Source organism: Cynocephalus volans, chromosome 8 (genome assembly GCF_027409185.1).
Source record: "Cynocephalus volans isolate mCynVol1 chromosome 8, mCynVol1.pri, whole genome shotgun sequence".
Taxonomy (NCBI): Eukaryota; Metazoa; Chordata; class Mammalia; order Dermoptera; family Cynocephalidae; genus Cynocephalus; species Cynocephalus volans.
The window spans coordinates 43,893,363-43,905,848 of record NC_084467.1 but is presented as its reverse complement, the minus strand read 5'-3'; the positions used below and the strand labels follow the sequence as shown (position 1 = coordinate 43,905,848).

Genomic DNA, 12,486 nt, shown 5'->3' with positions numbered 1-12,486 from the left:
AATTACTTGTGGAGGTCAGTTGTGCCTAAACAATCATCATGGTTTTTTTTAAATTGAAATGTACTGATTATACATATTTGTGTGGTACAGAGTTTTATTTCAATACATGTATGCAATGTTTGACGATCAAATTAGCATATTCATCATTAGAAAACAATCCTTTCTTTGTGATGAAGACGTTCGATCTCCTTACACATTCATCTTATGGGATATTTTTCTTGTAAAATAGCATTTTTTCACCCTCTTCCTTTCCCTAGGACAGTGAATTCTTTTTTATTTTTGGCGGCTGGCCAGTATGGGGATCCAAACACTTGACGTTGGTGTTATAACACTGCACTCTAACCAACTAAACGTATTATTCATAATTAATAGTGATGATTTATAACCCTTATCAAATTGTCAGGGAAGGCTACCTAATTTTCCATTAAATAAAAATGGGACTGGTGGGTTAGCTCAGTTGGTAAGAGTGTGGCCTTCTAACACAGAGGTCACTGGCCAGCTATCAGAAAACAGACAAAAATTAGTGTCCAAGTGCTTCTCAGCCTTACCTGATGTAGATAACTGATAAAGTTCTATTGATTTCCTTTGGGTACACAATCAATAGATATTATCTGTTGTGTATTTCTACATCTATGATCCTTTGATGAAACTGCCATTTTAATTTTATTTTCTTTAGTTTTTGCTTCATTATTTTGGGCTGGATGTATTTTGATAGGCCAAATAGGTAACATCAAATAACATCAAATGTGTCAATTTGGAGAGTCTGTTGCTCTTAAGATACCCTTTCCGACCTTGATCTTTTAGATACATTTTATTCATTATTTACTTGGCATCAAATTATACCATCTTGACATATTCTTTTTGGAGGATATATTTCAGTATGCCTTTGACAGGTAAATTCTAAAATGATATGAGGGTATTTAGGTATTTAGGCTTTTGCATTAAATAACTTGAAAACTAATAATTCAATTATTTTTTATGCAGATCTTTGATGGAAAACAGATTCCACAGAGAATGGTTGATGGATGGAATGCTTTTTTCTTTGATAAAACAGAAGAACTGGTAATTTTTAAATAGTCTTTATATTATATAATGCTCACTGATACATGTTAGGATTTGCATAATTTAATTTTATGAATAATCTTACTTGTATTTGCTATCCATATTTTGGATAGTATAGATGTTTGTCCTGTTCTGTTCTCTTCTCTTCTCTTTTCTTCCTGTAGAAAAAGCGTCTACCTACACTTGGAAAGAACAAAGAATCATTAGGAGAGCTTTGGTTGGGACTGCTTCGCTTCTATACCGAAGAGTTTGATTTCAAGGAATATGTAATTAGCATTCGGCAGAAAAAACTGTTGACAACTTTTGAGAAGCAGTGGACATCCAAGTGCATTGCTATTGAAGGTGATCATTTAAGCTGATATTAATTCAGGACTAAAAGAAAAATATGGCCAAAGAAATTGAGGGGAAAACTGAAACATGTTTTAAAGGGATTTTAAAGGAATAATTTGCTGCCTTGTATAGTCTGAGTATATAGAGTATTAGACTCTAGTTATGATTTTAAGTACATTTTATTGTACAATGAATAAAATTCTTAATTAAAAATCAAATATTTCTTTTCTAGACCCTTTCGACTTGAATCATAACCTTGGTGCTGGAGTTTCTAGAAAAAGTAAGTTTTAAATGTAGAGATCCCCTGCTTTGAAGCTATGACACATTAATATCTGCATCTTTATTGATTTATTCTTTCTTTAATAGTGACCAATTTCATCATGAAGGCATTTATCAATGGAAGGAAACTTTTTGGTACCCCTTTTTATCCACTTATTGGCAGAGAAGCTGTAAGTTTACATGATTTGAATTCTGAATCTTTTCTTTTTTCTTATAAAACTTTTTATAGGACAAGAAACCTAATCCTATTTTCAAGCTGATGTTAGGAATAGGGAAAGGGATGGTCATCGCTCTCAATGTTTTTCTTATTTCACTTATTATAGTTCATAATGAGATATATATTTATTAAATTTTGTTTATTTGTTAAATTCTGTCTCCCCCACTACACTATAAGCTTCATGAGGTCAGGATACAGGATACATGTCAGTAAGGGTTCACCTTTTTATCTCTAGTGCCTGTCATAGTGTTTGGCACATTGGATATACCAAATAAGCATTTGTTGAGTGAATGAGAGTAGATACTCAAGACTCAGGATTGTTACATCTTGAATTTGAGGTACTGCTTAGTGTCCCTCTTCCATCTATAGAAATTAAAAAAAATTTTTTTAATGAATCATAATTTATTATACATATTATTGAGGTTCAGTGTTGATATATGTTGATCAAATCAATATTACTAGTATGTGTATTGTTACAAATTGTACTTATTCTTTATGCACCTTGTCCAATCTCTCTTCTCTCTCCCCCGTCTCACCACTGATAACCCTAGGTTTCTTCTCTCCCTCTGAAAGAGTAATGGTTACTCTGTTGATTTATTACCTACATGATCTGTCCAATGCTGAGGTGTGTTCAGGTCCCCCAATATTATCATAGAGCAGCTGCTTCTTCTGTCACTGTGGAATGGGCTTTGTGGAGAGAGACAGACTCTTCTTTTCTTCGGTCTCTGCTGGTGACTCTCCTTGTGTCAATGTACTCCAGTGGCTTGTGGACCATCTGTCTGGTGGTTGTGGTGTCTAGCCACTTCTGTGGCAGCCGTGGTTACAGTGGCAGCTATGGTGATGTTTTTGACATGCCCCTTGGCGCTGGTGGTGTGCCTGTTTAGTGGGAGGTGGGGGGGGATCCAGTCCTTGGCTCTATGCCTCAGGACTCCGGGCAGGCCCCGAGGTGCTGTTGGTGTGCCTGGTTGTGGGTAGGGATGTCCCATCCCTGGATCCATACCTCAGGTCCCCTGGTGGGCCCCAAGCACTCGTGGTGTGCCTGGGCCAGAGCTAATTTTTTGTCCTTTGCTTACTTCTAAAATGGGGGAACTTCCTGTGCGAACCAGTGTGGTTGAGCTAAATTGCTGCTTTGCTTCAGTTTCCCTAGGGAAAGCTTTTTGTGCAGCTCAGGATTTAATGGCTGATCTTATTAGGTACTTCTGGCTTTCCAGAGACCCAGTGCACCTGGGTTGTGTAGAAACTCTGATCTGGGCCTGAGTCGTTTCATCAAACTGCACCCCATGCAATTCTATATTCCTGACCAGTCTCCTCTGAGTGGTCCTGCACTATTTGGGGTGCAGATTGGCTGTCCTTGCTGTGTTCCAGTGTTCTCCTGGTGGGCCTATCTCCACCATCGCTCGTGCTGCAAACACTTCTCATGGGATGGACCCTGCACCAGTCCCTTGCAATGACTCACCGGCCTCTGAATGGCTCCCCTTTTTCAGTTGTTCTGGCTCCTTGCTCCTAGGAGTGTGGGTCCATGGAAACCCTATTAGTGGTCTTGCTGTCCCAGGGGCCACCAAGACCCTCTTCTCCCCTGCTGCCTCCAAGTAAGTCCATATGAAGGACACAGCTGCAGCTTCTGCTGGCTTCTGCTCCATGTGCTCAGCAGCTCCAGCCTTTAAGCAGCCATGGCCCAAAATGCTCAGAGCAGTTTGTTCTTTCTCTCATCATGGTTTCTCCTGCCTTCATGAACTCCATAGGTCTCACCTCCTCTTCCCCTGAGCTCCAGCAGCCCCAGCTTGGCTGTTGTTACATTTTTGTACTTGTAAATTGGTTGATCTGTGGGAAAGAGTGATGCTGGGGACCATCTATTCTGCCGTCTTGACCAGAACTCCCATCTCTAGAAATCTTGATGAAAATATACACAGAGAAGACAAAACCAAAGAAATACTCTATTTAATTTGCTGGGGCTTCTGCTCTAATTTTTGTGTATTTTTAGTAAACTGAATTAAATGGCATGGAACTGAGAGGTTTCCTTTTGCCTGAACTGGGTGGTATAGTGTGTCACACATTCCTTTTGGTCTCATTCTGAGTTTTGCTTGCTTTCTAATGGTTAGGGAGACTCCAGGAGGTCTTGGTTTCAGAGCAAGAGAATTTTAAGAGAAGAAACTGAGAGAATCTTGAGAGAGAGAGAAAGGAGGAGGGAGGGAGGGAAGCCATGTATTTATTGTTGTATAATGAATGTCTTTGAACTTATTCTATCCAATTTTAGGACTCTTGTTTCTTGGGGGTGGAATAGGAAAAACAGAGAGGTCTGGATCTTTTTTCTCTTTGAGCACTGGTTCCCAGATATTTTTGATTGTCTATCCTTTTAGGAGGTGAAAATAATAATAGAAATAAAATGACAACAACCCAAAAATCACACAAGAACAAAATGACTAAAAAAGGAAAACCTACCAGCAATTTTACCAACACATTAATTGAAACAGCAATAAATGAAAAGCACAGTCAGGTCAAAACAAATATGAAGATGTACTGATAAAACATTTTACCTGAAAATGTGGGGCTGTTTGTATGTTTATGTGTGGTGTGTGGTAAGAACCTAGCAATGTCCTATGCAGTTAGACTTTTTAGTACAATGCTAAATTAGAGCACTTGGTAAACTGGAAATGTGCCAATTTTAGTTTATGAATGTAGAATTTCAGTAATCCTTAATAATATATTATAATAAGTAGTCTTCAATTGTATATAGATATCAAAGTCTTTGGTCTTGAATTTCATTTGGTGTAAGAGCCATACATCAATTTGAGTCCTAGCAAAAGGGGCCCATAAGTCTGCTAATCATTTTTTGATCTACTTTATTCTATTTTAAAAGTTAATATATAGTATTCCATAGCTTGTATATACTAGTTTATTCAGCTGTTTTCCATTGAGGGACATGTAAGTTGTCTTCATTAAATCAGTGTTATAACTCGTAGAAAGTATCCTTGTACATAGTCTTTTATATTTATACTTTATTCCTGTTTCACTGCTAGATATTGGCATCATAATAGCATATGAGATAAATGTTTTTTATTCCTTTAGACTAATGAAAGATAAAGAGAAATATATTTCCTATTCTGTCACCTTTTTTGTTCACTTAAATATTCTAACTTCAACTATTCTATGTCATTAGGTCCTCTGATATATTGACTCATTTTCTTTTTTTTTTTCTTTTTTTAAAGACTAGTTAAGTACAGTAGTGAGAAGAGGAGAAAGTAGAACAAGGTGTTTGATCTATAACTGACTGTGAACAATCAGTTGAGATAACTCACTAAGTTAGGACCAGCCTACTGACCCACTATCTACCTATCTTCTGTCTTCGTTTTTTCTCCCCCATTTAACTCAGATTCTCTGTCTGCTCTCTGGCATATAATTTAAATTCATTTGTATACTGCCCTTCTTTTGTTCCATTGTGTGTTCAACCTTACATGAATTCAGCTATCCCCCCATCTGCCTATGCTTGAGTAGCTAAGCCCTAATGGAAAAAAGTCATAAAACTAGGCAGTTTTAAGTATATAGTACAACTATAAATTAATGTTCACCAGCCTCAACTGGACTTTAGATACTGTTTGAGAGTCTTTACTACATTTCTTTAGTTACCTGTGTCTCCCATTCTGTAAGAACTATTTCAAATTTTATTTATTTTACTCAAAATTCAGTACACCTCACACTTTGTCCCACCTTTCACCTCTGCCCTTCTCACTTTTAGTAGGTGATTTTCCTCTGAGACAATAGATAGCATCAGATAAGTATTCTTTCAGCTTTCTGCTATCAGATATATAAATCTGCCTGCATCTTCAGATCTCCGTCCTTTACTAAAGGCTAATCCTTCCATACGCATACGTATTCCATATGAATAAAGATCCCTTCTTTATTCTCTCTACCTGAATCTTCAACCTCATTATCTGTGAAAAACATTTTCAGAGATGAAATACATAAAATGTAATTGCAGATCAGCATTTACAGGTGAACATTTACCGTCAATTTTAATAAGGACACACTAACATTGAACACCATTAAGCGAACTATTGTCCTCCCCAAAAGAATTCCATTCTTCTCATTAGTAAACTTGTATTACAAGAAATTATATCCAGTTATTACTATTAGCATATTTTGAATTTCTTCAAAAATTTTTAATGAAAATTTGCTTTTTCTCCCTGTGTTCCTATATTACATCTTCAATTTTGCCACAATAACTTAAAAATATTCATTACCTGGCTCTTTATAGAAAAAGTTAGTAGACCTCATGTGTAGGCCCTCTTAATTGGGATAGTGGAACAGAGAAAAGTGGATTCAAGAGATATTCAGAAATAGAATGGATACAGTGTTTGGTGATTCATTAGAGGTTCTGGGACAAGAAGAACAAGTTTAGGCTGATTTCTAGGTTTCTGCCTTAAGCAACTGGGTGAATTGAGAAAGGCCTTTATTTTGTCCTGGCAGAAAATAGGATGATGAAGATTTTAATTAGCTACATTTGTTAGTAGTGAATGTGAAAAAGTGTATCTCTCATTCTTTTTAATAAAACAGCTTTATTGAGGTATTGTAAGTCATGTAATGTACAATTCACTGTGCAATTCAGTGTTTTTTAGTATATTCATAGGATTGTGCAACCATCACCACAGTCTAATTTTAGAACATTTTTGTCCTCTCTAAAAGAAACCCTTGTCCTCATTGTAGTCAAACCCCATTTTCTCTCTCCTCTCTCCAAACCACTAACCTACTTTTTGTCTCTATTCATTTGCCTATTCTGGGCATTTCATATAAATGGAGTCATATAATATGTAGCCTTTTGGTACTGGCTTCTTTCGCTTAGCATATTTTCAAGGTTCTCATCCAAGCTATAGCATGTATCAGTACTTCATTTCTTTTTTTTAACCTTTACATTTTTTGGTGTGGGAATCTGAACCCTTGACCTTGATGTGATAACACCCTACTCTAACCAACTGAGCTAACTGGCCAGCCTCTTTTTACGGCTGAATCTTATTCCATTGTATGGATATACCACATTTTATTTATCCATTTATCAGTTGTTGGGCATTTGGGTTGTTTCACCTTTTTGGCTGTTATGAGTAATGCTGTTGTAAATATTTGTATACACATTTTTGGTGAACGTATGCTTTCATTTCTCAATATATACCTTACAGTGAAATTGCTACATCATTTCGATAAACTTGTGTTTAATTTTTTGAGGGACTGAACTGTTTTCTAAAATGGCTGTGCTATTTTACATTCCTACCAGCAATATATGTGGGTTCCAGTTTTTCCATATACTTAACAATACAACTCTGTCCTTTTTTATTATAATCATTCTGTTGGGTGTGTCTATTATACCTTTATTCCTGACTTTAGATAGATTTGAAGACAGCTAAGTGGACATGTTCTCTTGCCTTCCAGAAGAGTGAGTATCTTTAGGACCAACTACTTTTTGTGATAGTGTAAGTAAAACTGAGCTAAAGCTTAGAAGGATAAGCAAGGAGCTAAGATAAAGCAAAAATGATCCTGATTCTAAGACTAGGGAAAATTATTTACTTATTAGTTCCCTACCTTCTCTTTAGTTATATTACCTGTTATATGTTCTTAAAAAGTTTGCAAATCAGTCATGTTTGAAATAAATGAGGGAATTGCTTTATTTACATAAAACTCTTTTGTACAGAGAATAATTTCTTTCCAGAAATAGCAGAAAGCATGAGCTTTGTAGTCAGATGGACTTAGCTCTAAATCCTTTATCTGAAGAGTTAACCAACTTTTTTTCTATGGGCAGATGAGTTGAACTCTTTGAGTCTGTTTCCTCATTTATAAAATCAGGATGGAAATTGTATCTACTTTAATTGAGATTTTTTCATTCATCTGTAGCATCTCTGTGTAATACAATGTGGATGTAAAGTGGTTAATGCTGTTAGCAACTGTTATGATGATAACGGTTCTGACTCTCAGTTTCACATTATGGTTTTAGTTACGGTGAAATATTTGTTGATAATTTACTTTCTTTTTCTTTCTTTATATCACGTTTGCATCTTGATCTCTTTCCATTGGATTAAAAAATTTTTGTGATTTTTTTCTAGTAAAGTTGTATTTTCTCTCTAGGAGTACTTCTTTGATTCCAGAGTATTAACAGATGGAGAATTGGCTCCCAATGATCGATGTTGCCGTGTGTGTGGAAAAATCGGCCACTACATGAAAGACTGCCCTAAAAGAAAAAGGTTGGCAAATGATTATATATCAACATTACAAGGAAGATAAATGTGAGACTAATTTGTAGCAAATTGTATTCAGAAGTGTTTAAGTGAGACAGTGTCACCTCTCGCAGAGTGACAGAGATGCAAAGGATTACTCAGAGCCCATATATCTAGAGCAATGAGAGGCCTGAAGTGACTGCACCCAGGGAGAACTCCTTCAAGAGAGAAGGGCCCCAGGCACAACACTGAGTCAGGTTTATTCTCAGCTTTTATTGTGCAGGCAAGAAAGTTACAGAAGAAACCCAGGTGATTAATTAGTCATAGTGAAAACATAAACAAACTGGCTGCATGACAATCTTCATTAAAGTAGGTGTAACTTAAAATAGTTCAAGCAGTTTACCATCAAAGGAGTCATAAAACTAAGCTATGTGACATACAAAAAGAAACAATGAGATAATCACCATAGCAGTGCTTACTTAGCTCCCCAAGAAACTTAAAAGAAACAGCTGAGGGTAAGATGTGGAATATCGCCCAATCACTAACTAGCCGAATAGCCTTGAAGATTTTAGCGCACATACTATCCTATCATATAGGTTTAGCTGCATCAAGGGCAACTGCCCCCAGAGCAATCACTTTTGCTGTGTTTCAATTTTCTTATCTACATCAAAGACTTTAGTCCTGTGAAGGTTTTTTGGTCTTTTCCAATCTTAGCATTTCTATGTGTATTCCTAAAGAATTGTGCTAAGGCTTAAGCCATAGGACTTTGGTCCTACTATGCTACAGCCTAAACTAAGGACTTTGGTCCTACTGTGCTATATAGGCTATGGCCCTGTGAAATACATGTGTTTTATTAATGTCAGTATCCTCCACAAGACAGTTCAGGGTTTTAAATTAGACCTTAGGTAAATGTTCATTTGAGTGGAATTTTGTAATAGGATGAGATTTATTTGTGATATTCATTTGTTCATTTATTCATTTTTTTTTTTTTTTTTTTTTTAATTGAAGAAGCATTTATTGACACCTACTATGTTTTGAGAACTGTGCTAGGAGCCAAGAAAAATAATGACCAAGACATTGGGTACTTGCAGAGGACCTCATAGTCATGCATATCATTAATTAAAATACAGTTAACTGAATCTTTGAGATATATGCTGTGAGGTATACCTCTATATCTTATACCTTGTGGGATGTATATTCTATACACCAACCTCAAAATGTATCTATGGATCATACTCCCTTGGGTGTATGCTATATTTAATAGGCCAGGAAAATCCTTTTTATCATCAAGTCTGGCCTAATATAAAAACTTGCAACTTTTTAGACAGAATTAAATCCTAGTTTCCATCACTGCTATTTACTGACTGTTAAATTTAGGCAACACACTTACCTTCTATAAGCCTCAATTTCTTCTCTAAAAAGGAGATAATGTCAACATCTAAGGATTGTTAGAGGTTTAATATTTGATATTAAAATTTTCAAAATATATTGTATTATAAAAACTACTGGATTGCCCAGTTTCTGCCATGTGAGTAGGTACGCTATAAATGTGAGTTACTTTGCCTTCAAAAAGTTGCATGAAACAGTGGGTATGTTAGTCTCTTTGTTATTGTGAGACTCTTGTTTAGTTTAGTTTGTTCTATGACTCACATTGTTTACAAGTCCCTAGCCCCACATTATTGGTATCAGCAGTTTACTATTTAGACTAAAGAAGAAAGAGAGTGAAGAAGAGAAAGAAGGGAATGAAGAGGAGAAAGACTCCCGAGACCTTCTTGACACCCGAGACCTCCATGACACTCGAGACTTTAGAGACCCCAGAGACCTCAGATGTTTCATATGTGGAGATGCAGGACATGTACGAAGAGAGTGCCCGGAGGTCAAGCTGGCCCGTCAGAGGAATAGCAGTGTGGCAGGTAAGTAGAAAAGGCCAAAAATAGTTTCTGGTGTAAGTAAAGTCATTTATGTTGATAGTATGCTAAGGACCCTGATTTCTCTCTATTACAAACCTAGTTGTATGATTTTAGGCCTTAAAATTTCCTAAAGAGAGAAAATTTAGACAACGAGGCTTTTACTTTGAACAGTACTTGGGTATGTTCACTGTCAAGGTCTCCACAGGCTGTTGTATTCAGTTAGCTTCCTCTTTAAGTATTCTTTGGATTTGAGTCAGACTCTTTATTTCTCTTCCTACTAATATAGAGAGTTTTTTCCCCTGGAAACATAGAGGAGAAATTATAGTTCTTCCCACTGCTGTTATGAGAGGAGGAGTCCTATTTCTGTTGTATTCTACAAACAATTTTAAGAACTAGCTCAACTGAGAATTTATTGAAAGAAAAAAGATTATAGATGTAGTGATTTCCGGTTATTCTACTTCTTATTGCACAAAGTGTTTTCTTAAATATTTTGTCTCTTTTAGAAAAGTGGTATGGCATTTGTGTTTCCAGAACCACTTATTTTATTTTTTTTGGTGGCTGGCCTGTATGGGAATCCAACCCCTTGACCTGTTGTTATCAGCACCATGCTCTCCCAAGTGAGCTAACCCATCAGCCCTTAGAACCATTTATTTTTTTAATTGATCTGTAGGATTGAAAAATGGCTTTTTAAAAAAAATGTTGTAAGTCCTACACTATACAGGATAGTCATAGTTTAAAAGTCTAAGTTTATAAAATTTCAGAGAGATTTGAGACTCTTACATACGAAGGGAGTTTATTGATTGTCATTTCTTTGCTACTTTCTTTATCTGTTGATTTTCTTTGTGATATCTTCTCTTAGCAGCCCAGCTGGTTCGCAACCTTGTAAATGCCCAACAGGTGGCTGGTTCAGCCCAGCAACAGGTTGATCAGTCCATAAGGACTAGACAATCCTCAGAATGTGTAAGTACTCTGCCTGCTAGTGGGTTAGTCTTAACAGGAAGATAGCACTGTCTTTGGTGGGTGATAGGGTTTTTTTCTATCAGGCAAATATAGTCTTCCAGATTACATAATGCTCTGTGGAGGTGTTTTTGCTAGGGACACAAGGTGGAATGAGCATTACTTTTGGAGTAATGTAGATCTGGGCTTCGTCAACAGAAAAGCCACTTAATTTATATGAGCCTGCATCCTTATTTGTAAAATAAGATAACTACCTAATAAGATGGATTAAAATAAGGTAATGATTTTGAGATTTCAGACTTTGCCTAGTGGAATAATATCAGTATCATTAATAGAAATAGACATAAAAATTGAATTGTAGTAGGGGTTTATTGCTGTTAGGGTAATTTATACATGGCATTTGCTTGCATTTTTGTCTTCTCATAGTTTGACATACAGATACCTAGTAAAATACACCCTGTAAAAAGACAAGAGTATCAAATTAGAATTGACTCATAAGTTTTATATTAACTTTGCTGAGTTGTTGTGAACCTTTGTCTAAATCCTTGTACTTCTTAAATTAATTAATTAAATACTAATTGAGTGCTTACTTTAAACCTGGCACGGTGTTTCAGTGCTTCACACTTATTATCAAATTTAATCCTTTGAGTGGCCATGTGAAATAGGTATTAATTAGTATGATCAAACTTTGCAAATGGGGAAGCTGAAAATAAGAGAAATTATAAGATTCAAACGCATGCCTTTTAAGAAGCGTCAAAGTTGTTAACTGTTAAACATGCTAAATCTGATGTAATTTGTGTTTTAGAAAAAAATCTTAGAAAATTTGAAGAGCAGTAACAGGGAGAGTCTTGGAAAAATATTTAGGAAGCTCTCCACCCCCACTCCAAACATTTGAATACCTATTATGTGCTTGATACTTTCATAAATGTCATATAACAACAATAATAACATTTAATGTAGTTAGCATTTTTGAGTATGAACTATGTACTCTTCATGCATTCTTCCTGTTTGTTATTATATAATAAAAATACAAAGAAAGTATAGGAAATAAACCTTCATATACCACCACCAAGCTTTAACAATTTTTAACATTGTTATTTTTACTTTATTTAAAAATTACTCACAGTTGAAAACACCTGTGCATTTTTCTGTCCTGAATTTGGTGTTATATTTTCCACATGTATTGTTTAGTTAATCGTCACAAAAACCCATGAGATAGATTCTGTTATTATTTATACTTTATGGTAAAGAAACTGAGGTTTAAAAAATTTCTTGCCTCAGGTCAATAGACACTTAGAATCAGACCTTGAACCCTCAGGCTCTCTGTCTCCAAACTTATGCTCTAACCACTTTTCTCTGTGTCCCTGATTTTCATTCTCTGCCTCTAGCCCTTACTTTTCTCTCACCTGAGCTTTCGGTAAGAGTCTGTTTAACGGACATTGCTATTCTGATGTCTAACAAAGCACCTCAACTTTAACATGTCTAGAATGTAGTTTTTATTTCTCTCCAACCACTCAAACTTGCCTCTTCCTTC

At 35.9% G+C, this 12,486-nt stretch overlaps 1 protein-coding gene across 10 annotated transcripts in view; it reads left to right on the top strand.

Annotated features, from left to right (window-relative positions):
• The window catches only part of TUT4 (terminal uridylyl transferase 4), a 141,756-nt gene that overhangs the window by 101,511 nt on the left and 27,759 nt on the right, over nucleotides 1–12,486 (top strand). For 6 of the 10 annotated variants that reach the window (XM_063104195.1, XM_063104196.1, XM_063104197.1 and 3 more), the window contains 7 exons: nucleotides 985–1,062; nucleotides 1,227–1,404; nucleotides 1,625–1,672; nucleotides 1,759–1,841; nucleotides 7,997–8,112; nucleotides 9,775–9,998; nucleotides 10,855–10,955. In XM_063104195.1, the coding sequence (XP_062960265.1) occupies nucleotides 985–1,062; nucleotides 1,227–1,404; nucleotides 1,625–1,672; nucleotides 1,759–1,841; nucleotides 7,997–8,112; nucleotides 9,775–9,998; nucleotides 10,855–10,955 (828 nt within the window). The remainder of the gene's footprint in view (nucleotides 1–984; nucleotides 1,063–1,226; nucleotides 1,405–1,624; nucleotides 1,673–1,758; nucleotides 1,842–7,996; nucleotides 8,113–9,774; nucleotides 9,999–10,854; nucleotides 10,956–12,486) is intronic. The other 4 variants (XM_063104189.1, XM_063104193.1, XM_063104190.1 and 1 more) reach the window with 2 other exon arrangements.